At 42.5% G+C, this 20,288-nt stretch overlaps 1 protein-coding gene across 1 annotated transcript in view; it reads left to right on the forward strand.

The window, feature by feature from the left end:
• Positions 1–20,288, forward strand: part of atrnl1b (attractin-like 1b) — a 54,467-nt gene that overhangs the window by 3,581 nt on the left and 30,598 nt on the right. The window contains exons 2-20 of the mRNA XM_035145556.2: positions 892–975; positions 1,515–1,628; positions 1,830–1,958; positions 2,252–2,460; positions 3,065–3,239; positions 3,978–4,065; positions 4,470–4,731; positions 5,066–5,249; positions 5,375–5,529; positions 5,962–6,046; positions 6,180–6,394; positions 6,652–6,770; positions 7,069–7,201; positions 7,823–8,010; positions 9,160–9,373; positions 9,463–9,654; positions 14,268–14,501; positions 15,439–15,576; positions 17,242–17,335. Of these exons, the coding sequence (XP_035001447.2) occupies positions 892–975; positions 1,515–1,628; positions 1,830–1,958; positions 2,252–2,460; positions 3,065–3,239; positions 3,978–4,065; positions 4,470–4,731; positions 5,066–5,249; positions 5,375–5,529; positions 5,962–6,046; positions 6,180–6,394; positions 6,652–6,770; positions 7,069–7,201; positions 7,823–8,010; positions 9,160–9,373; positions 9,463–9,654; positions 14,268–14,501; positions 15,439–15,576; positions 17,242–17,335 (3,012 nt within the window). The remainder of the gene's footprint in view (positions 1–891; positions 976–1,514; positions 1,629–1,829; positions 1,959–2,251; positions 2,461–3,064; positions 3,240–3,977; positions 4,066–4,469; positions 4,732–5,065; positions 5,250–5,374; positions 5,530–5,961; positions 6,047–6,179; positions 6,395–6,651; positions 6,771–7,068; positions 7,202–7,822; positions 8,011–9,159; positions 9,374–9,462; positions 9,655–14,267; positions 14,502–15,438; positions 15,577–17,241; positions 17,336–20,288) is intronic.

Consider the following 20,288-nt stretch of genomic DNA (forward strand, 5'->3'; position numbering starts at 1 on the left):
TATTATATTAGATACACTTGAGTTATATATGTAGATAATATAATGCACACTTTTGTTACCTGAGTAGTTAACAAAGAGGAAAACTGTCATATTTGGGTACAAGTGAGGGTTTAACATGATCACATGCATCTTCATGAGATTACAGCACATCTTTAGTCCGTGAATGTAATGTTACATCACGTTATTCATCTAAAACAATTGACATGGACATAAAAGGGAATATCCCTCAGTTCCTGCGTCACTCAGACCACCCATTAGATCCCAGTTTGTTTATGTGGAGTTTCCAAAGTCAGACAAAAAAGAATGCAGAGTTTCCTGTGGCGTCGTAAAAGACAGTAATGTTTTCAGCAGACAGATACTCTCATTGTGTAGATTCGCAGATTATTAGTCTTGACTTTAACATCCAAATGAGATTAATTAAAGAACAATCTGTTGCCAACCAGAGAATGCATCACTGTGACGAGGAAACGTTTTAAAGAAAATCTGTGTCCTCGTCATTCTGAATTGATTCCATGTATTTGTGTGGATTGTAGCCATCGACTGCTGACGTGTTGAGGCTGTATCCCACCTGTTCACCAGTTTGAGTTGGAATAGGGATGGAAATTCCTCCCAGACACAGCACTTACATAATAGCTGGATAGATCATTCTTTAAGAATAGTTTTCAAACTACTCTCTCAGCCCCGTCAGAGCACTGTCTCTCAAACAGTAGATAGCAGAAGGCAGCCAATGAGGTGATGGGAGTTTTTCCAGTTGTAATGTGGAACACTTCTTTCCTCACTGTAAACATTTTTTAACTGGTTCCACTAATTAAAATTTCCCATCTGAGGTAATGTGAGGTCATGTGTTACTGTGTTGTCTGTTCTGAATTGAGTGATTTTTGTTTCCCCAAGGTTAACGGAGCCCTCAGGATACCTCACCGATGGTCCAATCAACTACAAGTACAAAACAAAGTGCACCTGGCTCATTGAGGGCTAGTAAGTACTATTGAAAATTCAGCGTGTTCTACTAAAGCCGAGCAAGTGCAGCCACATTTCATTGTTCTCCGCAAAGAGATTGATGCAATTAAATCAAGCTGATCAGTGTCTCTTTTGATGGAATTATGGCTTTTACACGATTTTGAAGTGAAGCCGGGTTTGAGGACAGAGCTGTTAGGAAACGTGGAAACCAGGATATAAATGGAGGGAGCCTGAGTTCATCAGTGCATTAAATAATCAAATTTACAATGTACTCGTATACTTTAAAGTAAACTGGTTTTGTTTAGTCCTTTTTGTCATCTTCTCAAATGATAATTCCTTTTCAGTGTGATCGATGCGATGTGAGAACCACAACTTTACATTTTGGGACAATCTATTAATGATACTTTTGGGCAATTTATTAGGTTTTTCAGTCGTAGCAAGTGTGTGACAAAATCAACTGTTATCCATCATCCACCTGGTTGTCTGCATCCTCTAGATATCTTCATGAAACCTGAACCTTTTGTCATTGTTATCGTCTGTTTCTTTTCCTCCCACAGTCCAAATGCCGTACTTCGGTTGAGATTTAACCACTTTGCCACAGAATGTAGTTGGGACCATATGTACGTCTACGATGGCGACTCTATATATGCTCCTCTGGTTGCTGTTTTCAGGTGAGAAACTCCAATGTGATGTGAATTTTATCCGAGCTAGGCCCAGAATGTCGACAGGTGACATACTGTACGGTTGTTTTTTAGTGCAGTACATATATTGACATGTTTAATTTTTTTTGCTGGTTTAATTAACTCTCTTCAATTCATTCAGATTTATCAGAGTTGTAAGAAAGTGGTTTGATGTCCTGCTTTTGTCCATAGCGGTCTCATCGTGCCAGAGATACGAGGAAACGAGACGGTCCCTGAGGTCGAGACGACTTCAGGCTACGCACTACTACACTTTTTCAGTGATGCTGCCTATAACCTGACAGGATTTGAAATATTTTACTCGTAAGTATCCAGGCTCTGCATTTGAACTTAAACTAGGGGCAAAACATAATATAAAACCTTACATTGTTTATGTTTTTGATGGAACAAGAGGTCTCTGCAGAAATTACAAGCTACAGCAACAATCAAAACATGGTCAATAGCTCATCTATTATTAGTTTGTTTTTTTTATCCCCCCCACCTTTGCCAAGAGCCAGACGATGATCATTAATCTTCCTCATTCCACAAGTAAAGGTCACTGTGTGGCCGAAAGAGTAAACACCGTGTTGGGTGAATGACAATGTCCTTCTGTCCAGGATCAACTCTTGTCCCAATAACTGCTCTGGCCATGGGAAGTGCACCCCTGGGAACTCGGTCGCCAGCAGAGTGTACTGTGAATGTGACAAGTACTGGAAAGGCGAGGCCTGTGACATCCCCTACTGCAGAAACAACTGCGGCAGCCCTGACCACGGATATTGCGACCTCACCGGGGAGAAGCTGTGCGTGTGCAATGACAGCTGGCAAGGTAAGAGTTGGCTTTGTCCGAACCTCGCAGCTCAAGTAGAAACACTGCAGAGAGTTGCACTTTTGCAATCACACGCTGTAAAACTGTTGCTCATCCCATATGCACTGTGGTGATTATCATCTAGTGAGACGTCATGAAGAGTGTGTTAGGGGACGAGTGTGAACAGCAGCGTTGTGTTGTGTCATAATGCCGGTCGCGGACGTGCCGATAAGCAACCCTGGCAGTGCGTTATTACGCGCCTGTGGCTGGAGGGGACCGAATGCTTCTACGTGATGAAACTTGACAGAATCATTAGCAGAGACACGAGTGTCTTTCAGCCCGTTCCTCATTCACACAGTTAAATGTATTCTCACCTCCCTGTCTGTCATGCTCATGCTTTTGTTTTGGTTTGACGACAGCATGCTTGCTCTTCAAAGTTAGTGAGTAGGTATGAAAATATGTGTCAGATTCCAGCATTAAAGATATTAAATATTAGACCGCTGCACTGTCATAAAATCAGTTTTTTTTTATTTAAAATTTTCGAGATATTGAGCTGAATTCTTGAAGTAACACGTATTTATTTTAAAGCGTACCCTCAGCCATAATATCTCTTTCTGTCTCGTAGGTCCAGACTGCTCTCTGACTGTACCTTCAACCGAGTCCTTCTGGGTCCTACCGAGCGTCAAACCCTTTGGCACATCACTCGCCAGAGCGTCCCATAAGGCCGTGGTGCAGGAAAAGGTGATGTGGGTGGTGGGCGGATACACCTTCAACTACAGCTCCTTCCAGATGATTCTCAAGTAAGTCACTTCTTAGTATATCAACATGTCCTGAGGTCTTGGTTGTTTTATCTGTCCTTCTGACAAGCACATCAAATGTATTGTCCTTTCACACACACAGACTATATTTACACCAGTAAAACCAGCAGTGTCTAAGTATATATTCCCCCCCCCCCCCTTTTCACTTCTCATTTTTGTGAAAACAATGACTGTCATGAGGAAGTGCTGTTTCGGACATCCCTTGAGGAAAATACCCAACTCATTGTCAGGCCGAGCTCTTTTTCTTTGTGTGGTTTCGCTTTGTGAATGTAAGTGTATGTGTACATCCACTTGAGCTAAATCGAGGTTTTAGTATTTAGTGTAACGGGGGGTTCTGCAGCAATAAAGCCGAACTGACTTCTGTCCTCATTCATGTAGCGGCTCGGAGTTAATTGATATTTCTCCTCTTTGTTGCTCGGACAAGAGTTTCCCATCTGCTCGGTGTTTGCTCATCACCAGGTGCTTTTACCCCAGAGAGAATACTGCATCTGCTGTAGATCATCAATATGTGATGACACGACTCGGTTCCCTGTTACACTGTGAATCAGTGTTAACAATTTCACATTTTGTGACTGGAAGGCTAAATTGGTATGTTTAGCATAAAGGAAATGTTGATTGTAAAGAAGTAATACATACGAAGTCACAGAGGGACAAGTTAATGTGTCTTGTTTTCGTTACAAATTCTCACAGTGTGTAATGATCTGTTGCTTTGCTTTGCAGCTACAACCTGGAGAGCGGCATCTGGAACACAGTACCCATCAATAGCGGCCCCGTGCCAAGATACGGCCATGCTCTTGCTGCCTTCCAGGTAAACACCCAAACACAGACGTGCCTCAGATTGTCTTGGTTCCGAAGGAATTTAGAAAAAAACGCAACTGGTGGTTTGGAGGGAAGGAGAATCAGATGGGGTGAAAGAGAAATAAAAGATCCCCGAAACAAAAGGAAACCACAACTGTTGCTCTAAAAACAGACACTGCCTGTTTTGACATGTCATCTTCCAAATACCAAAATGATTCAATTACAGAGGCGAGGAAACAAATCAAATCAAGTTCATTTAATATTTCACAACAATAGCATAGCGAGTGAAATGACAACCGTAGTAAAAGCAAAAATAATAGAAAAGAGAAACCATGAAACACAGTAAGATAAAAGGCAACATGAAAATATTAGTCAAACAAAAACATGCTGAAATCAGTCTTTTCTGTTTTTCAGGATGACATCTTCATGTTCGGTGGGAAACTAGAGGCCGGCTGGGGGAACGTGACAGACGAGTTGTGGGTGTTCAACGTGCCCAGTCGAGCGTGGCAGCGGAGGAACCCCGTGGTCGGCCCGCTGGCCCAGGCTCAGATTTACGCCGTGGAGGGACACTCGGCCCACTGCGTCCTGCTGGAGGGCGGTGATGCCATCATGCTGGTCATCTTTGGCTACTCCCCCATCTACAGCTACATCAGCAACGTTCAGGAGTACAACCTGAGTGAGTCACAGCTTCTGTCGGCTCTCTGCATCTTTCTCCAGCACCGCATGACATCTGTTACCGTTTTAGAAAATGGGGAACACTTGGAGCTTGAACTCAAACACAGCTTGTTGGCTTTCATTATTGATTGAATTACATTTTGAATTAATTTCAGATCTGAAGAGAAACTTGCGTAAACTTCAAATGATTATGATGCGATATAGAGTCTGTCCTGTATATATTGATATCTATTTATATGATAGTAGAATCCAGTTCTCATTCTTGGAATAAAAAAACGTTTTAGATTTTTACTGAAATCTCTATTAACTGCTCCCTTTATATACCTTCTTGTCAGGATCCAACGCGTGGCTGGTACCTGAGACCAAAGGGGCCGTTCCACAAGGTGGCTACGGTCACAGCAGCACGTTTGACAGCTCCAGTGGCAGCGTGTACGTTCACGGAGGCTACAAGGCCCTGCCTGCCAACAAATACGGCCTTGTTGATGACCTCTACCGCTACGATGTTAACACTAGGACATGGTAAATCAACACATAGAGTGTTCTGCGGTCTTAGTTCATGCTGTACTCCAGTCTGTGTATATACCACTGCGTGCCGTGTCCTCGTCAGCTCGTCCTTGACACTCTTGTCGCGCGTTATGTTCCAGGTTCATCCTGAGAGAGAGCGGTTTTCCACGATACCTGCACTCAGCTGTGCTCCTCAGCGGCACACTGCTCTTCTTCGGTGGCAACACACACAACGACACCTCCCTAAGCAACGGGGCCAAGTGTTTCTCGGCTGACTTCCTTTCCTACGACATCGGTAGGACTCATTATTCTTGACATCGTGCCCCAGTGTCTCTTTGATTGGCTTTATTATTCTACTTTAAAATGCTCTCTTGTCACTTCATCAAATTTAAACCTAACGAGATCTACTCTCATCGACATTAAATTACTTCAAGCAGTTCATTTTTAAATGTGATCAGTTAGCTTGAAGTGCTTTCATACTCATAATGTGTATGTTATTATATATTTCTTTAAATAACACCTAATGAGGTTTTTAAGGCTATAATTAAAAAAACATATTGCACTTTTTCCCTCCCTCTTTCATCATCACCATCCTCTGTGTCTTCATAATTATCCACTTTAGTCTCAGCAGAACCAGTAATTACATAAAAATGTCGTGAATAACATGTAAACACAAAGGCAAAACAGATACTTACTGTATGGTCTCCGGTTTTCTTGTTGTGCTCAGCCTGTGACGAGTGGAGGCTCCTGCCTAAACCAGACCTGCACAGAGATGTCAACCGCTTCGGTCACTCTGCTGTGGTCAGCAATGGGTGAGTCTTTCTAATGGAATCTCCTCTGAGACCGAAGCTGACAACTACAGCAGATCTGCCAATAAACGTTCCTCTTGACCTGTGTGTTGTACAGTTTTATTCAGCTTCTCTTTCCGTGTGTTTTCCTCTCTAGGTCCATGTATCTGTTTGGGGGCTTCTCCGGAGTGCTGCTCAACGACGTGCTCGTCTACCGACCCCCGAGCTGCCAGGCCTTTTTGGCAGAGGAAGGGTGCGTGAACGCCGGGCCAGGGGTCCGCTGCATCTGGAGCAGAGGCCACTGTCTCCCCTGGGAGCCCAGCATGGCCAATGGCAGCCTCACTCCTTCCCCATTCTGCCCCCCTAAAGCTGGTGAGGAAGACAACAATACATATCAGAGCAAATCATTTCCGAATGATCCCTTTCTGAAGTATGACTGATCGTCGACTTTGAATGTATAATTATAATTTTCCAGCCCATCTGCTCTTTTTTCTCCTGTGAGGTCACTGGTGTTACTGGTTACTTTTCTACTTGGATTTTACAAATATAAGTTTTCTTTATATTTCGAGGGCTTAGAAAGAAATTAAAAACTCAAACACTCTCTTGTCCGTCTCTCTGTCTCTTTCTAGTCACAGTGGACGAGCGGTGCTACCGGTTCTCAGACTGTGCCAGCTGTACAGCCAACACCAACGGGTGCCAGTGGTGTGACGACAAGAAGTGTATCTCTGCTATCAGCAATTGCACATCTGTGAGTGATCCAGCAGGAGGCGTCAAAGCACTTCTGGTCTTGTGTTTAGCTCTTGGAACCACTCACCCAGACACATGCAAACATTTACACTTTCCTCTGGATTTTGTGAGCTGAGGATATTGGATATTTTTTAAATATTGATCTCAGTGCTTCATACTGTCCTCACAGCATGTTGCACCACAGGACAAAGAGGACCATGTTTTTTTATTATGTACATTGGCGAATAAATGAGAACACAAATTTCAAGCTTCTGTTAATCGTCCTCCTGTCTCCTCTATTCTCTCGTCTCTTGTTGTAGAACGTGAAGAACTTCACTGAGTGTCCGGTGCGGAACGAGCAGGTGTGCAGCAAGCTCGCCAACTGCAAGAGCTGCTCGCTGAATCTCAACTGTCAGTGGGACCAGAACCAGCCAGAGTGTCATGCTTTGCCTGGTAAAAAAAAAAAAAGAAAAAGTCACAGGCTTTCTACACACACTGTCTTATTGAATGCTTTGGATTCAGTTCTTGCTCACATACGAGAAAAGGGTCAGTGATGTTGCATTGTCTGTAATGCACAACACCACTGACCTTCAGACCTGAAGCGAATATTCAAACAGATTCATTGTTTTTGTTGCTAGGAATGACTTATATGACCAATTTAAAAATGTTATGTGATTGAACACTCTTGGTAAAAAGGTTTTTTGTAGAAAAGCAACTTGTAGTTGCAGAGATACTTTCGTACATCGTACATCCTCTACTCCCTCATCTCAAATTTGGACTGAATCTGAAATAATCCTTTTAATTTATCATATTTATGACTGTGGTTTATGAAGTAGGAGTGGGCGATCTGACAATCTTATATTGCAATTCAAGCTTAAAGACATCAATTATCTATTTTGCAATCAAATCAATTCGTGACATTGTCTTCCTACTAATCCTCTGTCTACTTACCACATAAGGACATATTTAACTAATGTTTTGATTTAATGGTCTAATAGGAGAGTAGGCCTATGTTCTTAATAACATTTAACATATCTCAATGTGGTTTGACATCACCTTACCTCTTTCCTGCAGCCCAACAGTGCAGTGAGGGTTGGAGCCAGGTGGGCGAGGCCTGCCTCAGGATCAACTCCAGCCGCGAGAGTTACGACAACGCCCAACACTACTGCAAGAACCTGAACGGAAACATCGCATCGCTCACCACCTCCAAACAAGTGGACTTCGTACTCGAGGAGCTCAAGAAGCTCCAGCAGCTAGAAATGGTAAAAAAAAAAAGCAAATAAACAAACGAAGGAAAGCAAACTACAGAAATCAGACACAGAGTGTGCTACAACTTGTGTAGTTGACAGGAACAGGACGAGGTTATCTGCTGGTCGAGTCTGTCAGTAAATCTGCGTTATGAATTCTGAGGGGATTTTTTCTCCTGGCCCTGCATTTACCTCGTGCAGTTTTCCGCTGACAGTGACACCGACTGCACCGTTTGTTTTTGGCTTTGACAGAATTACAAGTAGAGGCAATGCCAGACTTTACATAAACTTGTCCCTGAGATGCTGCACCTAATGAGTCAGACTGTGACAAGTGCACGCTCACTTGGTTTTTCTTTTGTTATGAAATGTTTTATCCACACAAACATTTTGTTAGTCACAGTTTCTTTTCTCGGCTTTATGTACAAACCAGGGTCAAATGACTCACTGTCTGTAGGAACAATCATGAGCACCAACTAAGTCGCTCACTGCTGCGTCTGGTTTTGCTTGTATTCTTAACTTTTAATAAAGTGAGGCATCCAGATTCCATTACATGTTTCCGTTTTCTAATCTAGATTCAAGCACAATTATAACAACCCACTAATGAAAATCAGCGATGAAACTATTTTTAGATAAACCATTTTTTAAGGATCCATACTATGATGTGATCCACCATGAGAGGTCCAGTGTGCCCAGTAGGATAATAACACAGTTTGTAAAATATAACCCATAATTTTATTCTTTTAATTTTGAAATGGTCCTAACAGCATCATAATGGAAATGATAAAATCAACATCCCATCTCACTACAGCTACATATCCTCCTCGCAGTGAAAGGAAATTGTCGAGTCTACTGATGATTTTAGTTTTGCTAAAATCTGCTCTTTTCAGAAGGATTTAATTTGCTGTGAATTCTGCTGAAGTTGAATCCAATTTGTTTGTTCTATACAGAACCTTGACATGACATTTCCCATTATAAGTAATCATATCTGTGAACTTTTAATACCATCTTTGGATTCCAGTTGTAAATGCAATTACTATGATTTCATTAAGTGACAGGATGGAGCAGAAAGGGAGACGCAGTTAAATATTTTATCTTGCATTTAAATCCCCAGTCACTTTCTCTGGGCCTTTTTTGTTTGTTTATCCTGTTGTTGTGTCTCCACAGCGACTGTCCCCCTGGGTCGGCCTGAGGAAAATCAACGTGTCGTACTGGGGCTGGGAGGACATGTCCCCGTTCACCAACAGCAGCCTGCGCTGGCTGCCCGGCGAACCCAGCGACTCTGGTTTCTGTGCCTACCTGGAGGAGCCCCTGGTCTCAGGCCTGAGAGCCAATCCATGCACCGCCACAGCCCGCGGCCTCATTTGTGAAAAAGCAGCTGGTGAGATGCCCAGACTACGTTAACATCAAACAGGAATTACAACGCGATTGGTAAAAAGTATTCATCATCCTTCTGTGTTCCCTGTACAGGAAACCCCAATCAGAGTACCCGCCCATCCTGCAAGAAGCCGTGCTCGCTGCACACCAACTGTGGCAACTGCACCAGCCAGGCCATGGAGTGTATGTGGTGCGGCAGTGCTAAGCGCTGTGTCGACTCCACTGCCTATGTCATCTCTTTTCCCTATGGCCAGTGTCTGGAGTGGCAGACTGGAGATTGTTTGGGTAAGTGTCTTTTACTGAACTTAATCTAGACCCGGCTTCTTTTGAAGTCTATAGTCTGGCATTAAAGTGGCCGGCACTAAGCTTTCCCATATTGGCTCCTGTTCGCAGTCAATATTCATCACTGAGAGAGGGAAGGTTATGGGAAGAAAAACGGCTTAAGGTGGAAGCTGTTTGTGTCCGTGGGAAAACGGTATTAGTTTCCCGTGATTGGCTTTGGAGGCTGTTTTTGGTTTGTAATGGCCAATTACTCTCGCATATAGTCGCCCCAACTGTTAGATTTCCCTGCTGACCCTGCTGCAGATGGACTTTGTTCCATTAGGTGGAGTTAAGTAGTTTAAAAACAGTGATGCATCAGGGCACTGATTCAGGGGTGGCTCCAGAAAAACTGAAAGGAGAGAATAATTGGTGCCTGCACTGCACATACAGTAATGTCAATATTAATGGTTTTAATTGAATTTCCTGTATGTTTTAATTAACATGTTAATATGTTGTATCGCATGAATGACTACAGTCAGTTCACCACTATAGATTCAGAATGATCTGAATTATCTGTGGCTCTCATCCTGGTGGTCAGGATCCTTCCTAGAGGTCAGGAAGACACAAATGCATCTCTGCTACTTGAAATGTGACATTACTATATTTGCATTCGACCTTTCCTGCCACCGGAAAATTCAAGACATTAAATAGTCTTGTCATTTGATTTCTTGTCGTATCTTCAAAGGCTTCATATCACAACACTCTGTACAATCTAAGCTAAAAGGTGATGTAAGTCAATAAACCATAATAGATACCACAAGTACTGAGATTGTTTTAGAAATTAAAAAGTACAAAAGCTAAGTAAACACATTAAACATTTTCATCTGAAAGATTTCTAAATATAGAAACATGAAGACAGTGTTTCTCAACACTTTCTTTAGTTTTTGAGATATGCCAATTTTCCTCTGCTCCCCTCCCGCCACCTCGCATTATCATTTGCACCACACGTAATGAAACGTGATAACGTCATCAGGAGCATACAGCGTGATGAGGCAGAAGGAGGACGTGGCTTTCTGCTGCAAAAAGAATGAATGCTGTAATTACAATAGATATTAACATTTCAGGGCTTGCGATTATTGAACAGTTTGCAGCCAACTCATCCAGCACATGTGTTTGAATAACTGGTCATTCTTCATAACACACAGATTACAAGTTACTTCGCTCCGTAGACAAAGAAACACACAAAGGACCAAACAATGAATAGAAAAACAAGCAGCAATAACAAAATGCCATTGTGGTACGATACAGATCAACACCCTGCAACAAAGCACCACCTCCATTATTATTCTCTCGATGATCCAGAAGTGAACATGGGCACGCGCAGAGGTGAAACAATATTTCCACTGCACATTGGTAAGTTGATCAGAGAGCCCCTTTTATCTGGAGGTCGGTTTAGTTGCTCAGGTCGATGCTGTTGTTGCTGCGTGATGTATGAATTATATCGGCAGTCGTGTCAGATCGTAAAAACATCTCTGATCAGTTTAGTGAGTAACAAATTTAGGGAGCCCAAGGGTACAGTCTGAAATTCCTTGTGTCTGCTGCTGCTGGGTAACACCGAGGGTTTTCTGTGCCGTGTGGATATTTGTCTTGTGGAATTTGTCCCTTTTTTGGCATGAAGGACGGAGAAAGGTTGTCCTATTAAATTCTCGCCCGTATTTTCTTCTCCCTCCGTTCGAGAGTGAATGTGAAGGGGCAAAGTCAGACAGAACAAAGTTTCAATCACCCACTTAGTCCCTTCCTCCTCAGGAACACGTGGCTGAGTGTGCTGCATAAACGCACTTAAAACCACAGAGCCAGGATGACATAGTCTTTAGTATTGCTGCCTCTAGGGGCACTTTGACGGAGCGGATTGTGTCATATTCGAGACTCTCGGTAGAGCATCGTCTAATTTTGCAGATCTGAGGTGGCACGAGAGGCTCCTTGTTGATCTCTTGTTTGAAATCACTCTTTATTTACGGCTTTCATCTAATAATCTGTCATGTAGCTAATAATTAAAAGCTCCTCTTCAGCTTCTGCGTATCCACGTCTTCCCACATCTGAAAACCACACCAGACACGTGGTCATTTGTGCCAGGAACACACTGTCCATTCGATTTCATCTGCACGGGTCAAGAAAGGTGAATTCCCCGAAGCTGCATTTGGTTCAGACAGAATTCAAAACATTCAAGGTCAAGTTGACTTTCCCTTTTTCCTCGGAGCGTTTTTCCCTCGCTCCTTGATTTAATCTGTTATATTAGAACTGGCCCTCTCTGGCTCCCTAAACCAACGCCACTGTTCCAGGGAGCGTGCAGCCATGTTGCTGAAATGTTTCTGTTAATTGATTAACTCTTTCACGAAGAAGGCGCAGGAGCATGCATTCAGTCAGTTTCAGCCCTCGGGCTCCAGGAGGCGCTCTAGAATCGCTTTGGCAACTCGAAATGCATTCAAGAAGTCCTTCATCTCTAAAGGCGTCACTATTCTTAACTGTGCAAAGTGACTAATGGGATTGAAGCCACAGACGTTTGACATTAACTGTTTTCAATGTGCAATGTGACCCTCTCCACGAATGCTCGCTGGTTCTCCTCTGTTGTTTTTCTTTGTGTTTGAGGAGCTGAAGACAAATTTCCATCTAAAACAGATCTATGCTATTCTAATAGGACTTTACCTCTGGCTTTTTAAACTGTATGAATCAAAGTAAACACACTAAAGGGATTTTTAGTGCCCATCTCTCTCAATTATCTGATAATTTCCTATTCTAAATAAGAAAGATAAGATAATCTTTCTAATAATTAATTGAGAAATTGAGAAGAATAATTAGAAGATCAACTGATGGAATTGTGCAGCTTTGGCCTGGAGACAGCTGTCAAAAGTGGGTCAACCCCTTGTCCCTGATTTATTAGTTGATTTTATTGCAAATGATTGCAGTGATGCCTATTGTCATTTACTGCAAACTAATCCGAAACTATCTTCTTCCATGAACATTTTGACAGAAGTCAACATGAATTAAAAGCATTACAGCTGCATTTGAAGACGTTAAATTCTTTGCATGTCACTCTGCAAGTCTACAGTCGCAGGGTTTACTGCCAGGTGCATTAATGTGTCAAGAGACAGGAAAAAAATTATATTTGCTCACATTGCTCTCGGATATGCAAAACCATATGTCAAAACCATAAGTGGTGACATTGTCCTTTTGCTCAATGATCTTTGTCGTCTTGGTGCAATGCAATCCAGCAAAAACAACTTTGCAAGCAGTGAAGCGTCCTCCAGACACGGGGCGTAAAGTAAATGCAACAGGAAGTTCAATAAACGGATCGTATAAAATCTGACATTGTAGAGTTTAACCTCAAAAGTCACATTTAGATATAATTTGCGGCTGCAGACAGATTTGAATTTAAATCCATTTACATGTGAAAATGGCCTTGGAAGTTTCCCCCGTAAATACATTCCGACTTGTCAGATGCTTTTTTCCGTCTGGCTGGTGAAAACTGTTTAAGCTGGAAGAAACGAGACGTCCTCAGCTGGTCGGCCGCCATCATGCCCACCGTCCAATTAATGTTATAGCAACAGATTTAGTGGGGCCTGCTCACGCTTAACGATTAATCTGTCAAAACCCAACGTTAAAGATCTGTTTGTGTGGTAGATTATGTATCTCGACTTGCTTTTGTGTTGTGGCAAGACAAGTCCCCATCCAGCTACTTATTTTCTCAGAATGGTATGTTCCCCGAGAAATGTGCCACTTTCGGCCCGTCGTCAAAACAAACTTAAATGGCCTTACTTTGCGCTGATTGCTCTTGCGTTGTCATGGTTTCGCATCCATTAGCGGAATAGCTGGAGATTTGTCTGACATAAACCGAGGTAAAAGCACTCAACGTTTGTCTCCTTAAAATAGTGGTGACATTTTCTCCACTAAAGTGTCTGTCTGGCAGGCAACACTGAAACTTGTCAAGCAATTCAGTGGCCCCACAAGTTTCATCCCCCAGCCGACGAAAACGGCATCGCTCCCTCGCTCGCGCGGGGTTCTGAGTTTTGGAGCAAGGTGCCACTTCACATGTCACATTTAAACCTTTCATTGAACTTTCGTTCTTAAATCACAAACATTTCACAGGCTCCGGTTGGCTGACACGTTTTCTGTCTCATTCTGGGGCCCTCCATCAACCCTGTAAGGCTGGAGACCTGTTTCTTATCCTCTTATCGGCTCTCAAATCGGTTGTCCTGACAGCTCACTAGATAACCATTTTGTGTCACAGTACAAAGAGCATCGAAGCACCTTAATCTGCGGCTCCTGTAGGGGATAAGAAATGACTGAGAGCGAGCGTCAAATAGGCCGAAATCCTACAAAATAATCCTGAGAGCGACATCCTGCGGGATTTTGTTTTCTGCAACATAGGATCTGCGGCTGCCGAATTTGTACAGGAGCTAGAAGTCTCAAGGTGACTGGTAAATAAATGCCGCAATGAAAAAAAAAAAGGATAAATGTGGCTGATAAAATACTTTGACTCTGGGGAGGTTAAATCTTTTTGGATCGGAGGCAACAAGAACTGCAACAAAACACAAAACTTGCTGGAAAGAAATATAACACAAGTCTCTTCTCTCCTTCAGCTCAGAACTGTTCGGGCCTGCAGACGTGTTCCCAGTGCTTGGAGCAACCCGAGTGCGGCTGGTGCGGAGATCCCAGCTGCACCGGGAAGGGCCTGTGCACGGAGGGCTCATACCGGGGGCCCATGAAGAGAACAGCCAAGCAGGGCCAGCAGGGCCAGTCCCAAGACATGATTCTGGAGCCGGGCATTTGCCCCAAAGACAAGGGCTACGAGTGGGCCTTCATTCACTGCCCCGGTAAGGCCTCCATTTCCTCTCCCTCTTACTGAAATGACCCATCACGTGTCCTAAGTGTATCTATGAGAGAAGTATCGACTGTCACATCTTCAGTTTAAAAAGATGCTCTTATCAAGGATTCCTGTTACAGTTTCCCCGTGAAACTAATCCCTCCCTGCTGACTTCATGAAACCTTATTCTAGTATTAATGCTCTCATCAGTCTCATCAGACCACGACATGTTAAATGATAAAATACTCCACTGCTGGTTGTAATTTGAGAATGGGAGGAGTGGTCTGTTGCTTAGTTTTTATCATTAATGTGTAATAAACCTTGAGATATATTTCATTTTGTAAAATTCATACAATGTAGAAGTCATATTTAAAGGATGATATTTGCCTCATATGGGTTTACGTCTCTATACGCCTCAGTGATGTATATTTTTTATTTTATTTTATGAAACATTACTCCCTATTTCCTCAGAAAGACATTGTCCCTCAAGATATGTGTTGTTGTTTTGATGCCGGGCTTCACAGAACTGAATTACAGTTATTGTCATGCAAATGTCAGAGGTAGAAAAATAATGGCTGGTTAATTGTAACAATTTATGAAGGCTGAGTGCCACATAATGTACCGCGGCGGAAAGATCAGCATAATCAAGCATTTATTTTTAAATATAACTTTTCATTAAATGTACAATTCTTTAAAGGCAGTTCAGATTAAGTAATCATTAAATACAACATGACAAAGAAGACACAAGCTACTGAAAGCAAAAACAACAACACTGTGACACAACTGTGAAACAGCCATGTGACTTGCAGACGGATAAAGATTGTGACAGTGTGCTGGCAGAATTTCCTCGTCTTGTCCCAATTCATTAATAATAAAAATCCATGTTTGTTCCACCTTGTGTTGGTCTCTGCTGTGAAACCCGCCCTGATATGTTTTTTCATCCTCAGCCTGCCAGTGCAACGGCCACAGCACGTGTGTGAACGGCAGCGTGTGTGAACAGTGCCGTAACCTCACCACCGGTCCTCACTGCCAGACCTGCATGCCTGGTTACCATGGGGACCCCACCAATGGCGGCAAATGCCAGGGTGAGTGTCGCATCTCCACACAAATTAGATATTCTGCACACGCACCACTTACTGGTCTCTGTTTTGGTGTCAGCAGTCAACAGATGTGTATTTTAAACCCCAAAACTCTTTCACCTTTTCCCTCTCGACTGTACATATGTTATAATCAACATCAAGTTTAAACAAATACATCTGAAATGATCTTTGGCACCTCAATTAAGAAGAAAATCATCCACTTACTGCTTTCTAATTAGTATGTGGTTTCATAAACTTTCAGTATTACAGCAACACAACCAAGAGAGGGCACTGTTGTGTGTTAATTAGAATTAGTGACAAATTGTCTGTCTCGTTTGATTAATGGAAATAATGCACCATGTGTTTTTATATAGATTTCTATGTCTATTCTGATTCATTTTTGGTTCTGCCAGTGAATATAGATGTATTCAATAGAAATGTGAAGATAATCTGTGTTGCCTGGACAAACACTCCCTGTGGGTGCAGAGTAGATGTGGTGCACTGTGGGAACTGCAGGTGAAGCTGAAGGTCAAACACTCACCTCTCGTGTTACTGTGGTTTTTCATTCGAGCCCTGTGGACAGGAAAGACACATGCACACACCATGTATGTTTTGTGGGATTAAGGGATATAAAAACTCACAAGCAGACGAGTCGTACAGAGCTGACGACATCTAGCATCCATCCAAGCTCTTAATTCCTATCGAGGATTAGGTTTAAATGGACATTAAATCAATATTAATCAATAAATTAAAAGTAAAGTCTCTCTATGAAATCAATTGCAGATTGACTGAAGACTGAAGCTAACACAGCGTTGTCAAGAAGACAAGTGTCCCATTCATGAATAGCATTCCTGAGAAATTACATGTAGGCTATTCATTGTCAGACATGGGACAGACACACACAGACACACACACACACACACACACACACACACACACACACACACACACACATCTGGGAGCTTTGCGGTCTCAGGTACCGTCTGTTAATGTATAGACTATAACCATAACCTGTAAAATGAAACTACACAGGTGATCCCCTGTAATGGGAATATTCTTCCCCTTGTTTCGGAGCCCGAGGACAAAATGACCCAAAATCATTTAGTTACATTAGAACACATTCACACTTTTATCTAAAGGCATAATCTGTGTTAATTGAGGCATTTTAACAAACACCCTATTCGGTGTGACACATACTCGGAGAGAATCCCTACATCTCAGGCTGTGAGAAAGTTAAAAGCAACTGGCAGTGAATTGAAAGCAAAAGGTCAAATTTCTTTGGGTCCATTTTTCTCCATCGTGTTTCAGATCTCTGAAGTTCACTCACCCTTTTGAGAAAATGCACTTATTTACCATCTCACACAGATCAATAGCAATTCCATCTCGGTGTGCTCAGTGCAGCAGACGAAACGTTGCTAGCCTAGCTTAGCCCGAACACGGCGAACAATGGGAAACTGTTATAGCAAAAACTGTGGGAGATGTTTTTTTTTTTTTGTTCCCTCAGGACATACACAAGGACACGCAAACCTATATATATATTTTTTTACTTTATCCACATTTTCAGCTATGTGTTATCTAACCAGTGATGCCTCTGTGCCTTTATTCTCTCTCTGACATGCTCCATTTCTGTCCCCATCTTATTTTCCATCTGTGTTTCTGTGCCCCTTCCAGCCTGCAAGTGTAATGGTCATGCAAGCGTGTGCCAGGTGTTAACTGGCAAGTGCTTCTGCACCACCAAGGGAATCAAAGGAGACCAGTGCCAGCTGTGAGTACTCACACCCACACCCGGACCTACACACACACACACACACACACACACATTTTGTATGACGTACACAAGGGCATATGTCCTGTGATCATCACCTACGTGGGCTGTGTCTACCTGTGCTTGGTTTTGGTTTGTAGACAGGCGAACATCTGAGGTCAGCGTGTTGTGAGTTGGAAAGGTAGTTGTCCTTAATTTAGTTGATTTCATTGCTGCTGTAATATCATTTTGGAATCACCACTCGACACTAGGTCCAATGTGCTAAATTAACTTCCTCCTCATTCAAATATCGTATCGACAGAGGTGAACGCTAAGCGATCGTGCAAGCTGCATCCACTTCTTTTTCTTCTTCTGTTATTTAATGCTGTCCCAACGTCCTGCATTTGGTCCAAAAGTCTGAGCAATTCACAAGTGTTGTGAAGTGTTTTCACGCTGCAAATGTCTGAGGGTCTGGACCAAACAAGTAAGGTGTAAAAATGCTGAAAAAGAATCCCAATTAGAAAAATATGTAACGCCAACGGTGCCGGTTACGTGACGCACATTCCATCCATCCCCCAATAAGCTTGTCTGCTTCATAACATCCGAACTGGAAGCATTTAAAGTCAGTCGTTTTGTTCCCAAAAGTTCTGAATCTGCAACACAGAGGTCAAATGAGAGCTGCACCGTCAATGTTATGACTGAAATTCACTGAGTTGAGGTAACGTCGATCAGAAGCGAGTCTCTGGGCTGCCTGTCACCCGGTCTGTAATCACTTGTGATGGAGCCCTGATGAAATGCTCGGGGCGATTTGAAGGGAGGCCCATTTTGACAAGAAAGACATACATATATAAGGGAAGGTGTTATGTGCTGTTCATGATATTTTGCTGTGAGCTGAAAACACTAGAGTATTGGTTCTGTTATTCTAGTAGCCGCCCGTGTTTATGATTATGTCTTTATGGAGTCGAAAACAGCTTCTTTTATGCACCATTCGGATTTAAAATGTGACAGACAGATTAAAATATGGATCAGATTGTCTGTTAAATTATGTCTAGGCATATTATTGCAATTCATTTATTTTGTATTGAAGTGCTGACATGGTTAAGCCAGAGAGACGCATACACACGAGACGCAAACTGACTTTCATGAACCGTTCTATTTTAATTATATAATGGGATTCATACAACGTGAGCTCCGAGGTTCCCACATAAAACCGAACAGCCAAAGCACATCTGCAAATCAAACAATTAAAGCAAATCTATCCCAGACACTCGGCAATGCAGTAAAGTTTCTAGTAACTGTGACGAATAACAGCTTGTTTTACCTTCAATGTTTAATTTGTTGAGCTGATGAGACAGATGAGGTCTGTATTTATTTCCACAGCCTGCTCACATGGAAACTACACAGATACAATATACAAACAGTTTACACATTGTCACATGTGGGATTAACATGTGAGAGGCTTCATGCAATGTATGTAAACCATGTGTTTACATTAGCTGGTGTGCAGAAGTAAATTGTTGGCGTCTGTGATGACACAAGTATGACATTAAAATACAAAGTGTTTTTGGAGAACCACATGTAGGGATGCTGTGATAGTCGATGTTACCTAATCGAACCTATTTGTGTAGATTTGTGATAAAAAAAATCTCTAAAAAACTAGTTATCACTACTCTGCTCCTTGCAGCAGCAGAGTCACATCACAGCCTTATCACCTGGCAAGAGGAGAGTTGACAGACAAGGATGATGAAGAATGGTTAAATACTACAGATAAATATAAACTGTACTCATCCAGCCCTGGTTAAGGTATCATAATCATTTTCTGTGTTCGGTGCAGTTGTTTAACTGGAGCCAATTGAACAAAAACTTTCTAGGTATGCTCAGCCGTGATGAACACGGTGTGAGACCAGTGCTTCACCTCCTTGTGACACTTTAAGTTTACCAAGTTCATCACTTGGGAAAATACAAGGGAGCCGACATCACAGCCTTGATAGCATCTTGAAAAATATGCACAACACTCACTGGGTGAGAGAACACACGAATATGATGAAGAGGATGAGAGGGAGGGAAGTGTTCAGAATGAGACCTCTTCAACACCCTCCCAGCTTTCTGTTGACTTTGACAATAAATAAATGACACTTGACTCAGACGACATAACGTCACATTCATTTTCGGCTGCCAGATGGAAAGCAGCACAGTGCAACGCAGGGCGACACCCGGATAGCAGGTGGCTAACAGTTGATTCAAACGACTCATTTTCCACCCTACAAAATCAGAGTGAGGTATCTGAGCCGGCCAGGCACCAGCAGGCCAATCATCATCAGCCATTTAGAAGGAGGATGTGACCATACAGCTCCAGAGCCAGATTTAGGATAGTTCCTGAAAACCATTACTGATTATCAGCTTCAAATTTTGCCAGCAACATAAACCACCAGAATATGTTGTTAATTCAGTCCCATTTACAGACTCTCATTAGATTGGTGATGTCATTATCAACAACCAATATTTTAGTAAGGTCGTTAATCTCAAAATCAAGATGCATTTTCACATTTAGAAAATAAAGTGAGATCTAATTAGTGAATGTGCGGACGCTGACTAAAATTTGAGGAGGCGTGTTTGTCATTCGCGACTTGTAATGTAATTTCTGGTATCTCATTACATGTAATCAGTGTCTCCCCCGACCTCTGTCAGCCACTCACTCGCACCATCCCCGGCAATAACCCTTAAACAAAGACCTCTGCACAAGGGTACTCTGCCTCCTCAGCAGTGTACACAAAAAAGTACACACACACACGTGGCTTTCACACGCGCATGCACCACAGCCACCGATGCCATTAGGACCTCCGAATAATAGCCGCAGTAATGAAGTGAAGGGTGCATCGGTGCAGAATGGAATTGTTTTTGAAAACAATTGATGAGGTCCACGCTGCGTTACAGCGATGAGTCAAATGAGTGGCGAGGGGAAGGTTTCTTTTTA

Source organism: Hippoglossus stenolepis, chromosome 21 (genome assembly GCF_022539355.2).
Source record: "Hippoglossus stenolepis isolate QCI-W04-F060 chromosome 21, HSTE1.2, whole genome shotgun sequence".
NCBI lineage: Eukaryota > Metazoa > Chordata > Actinopteri > Pleuronectiformes > Pleuronectidae > Hippoglossus > Hippoglossus stenolepis.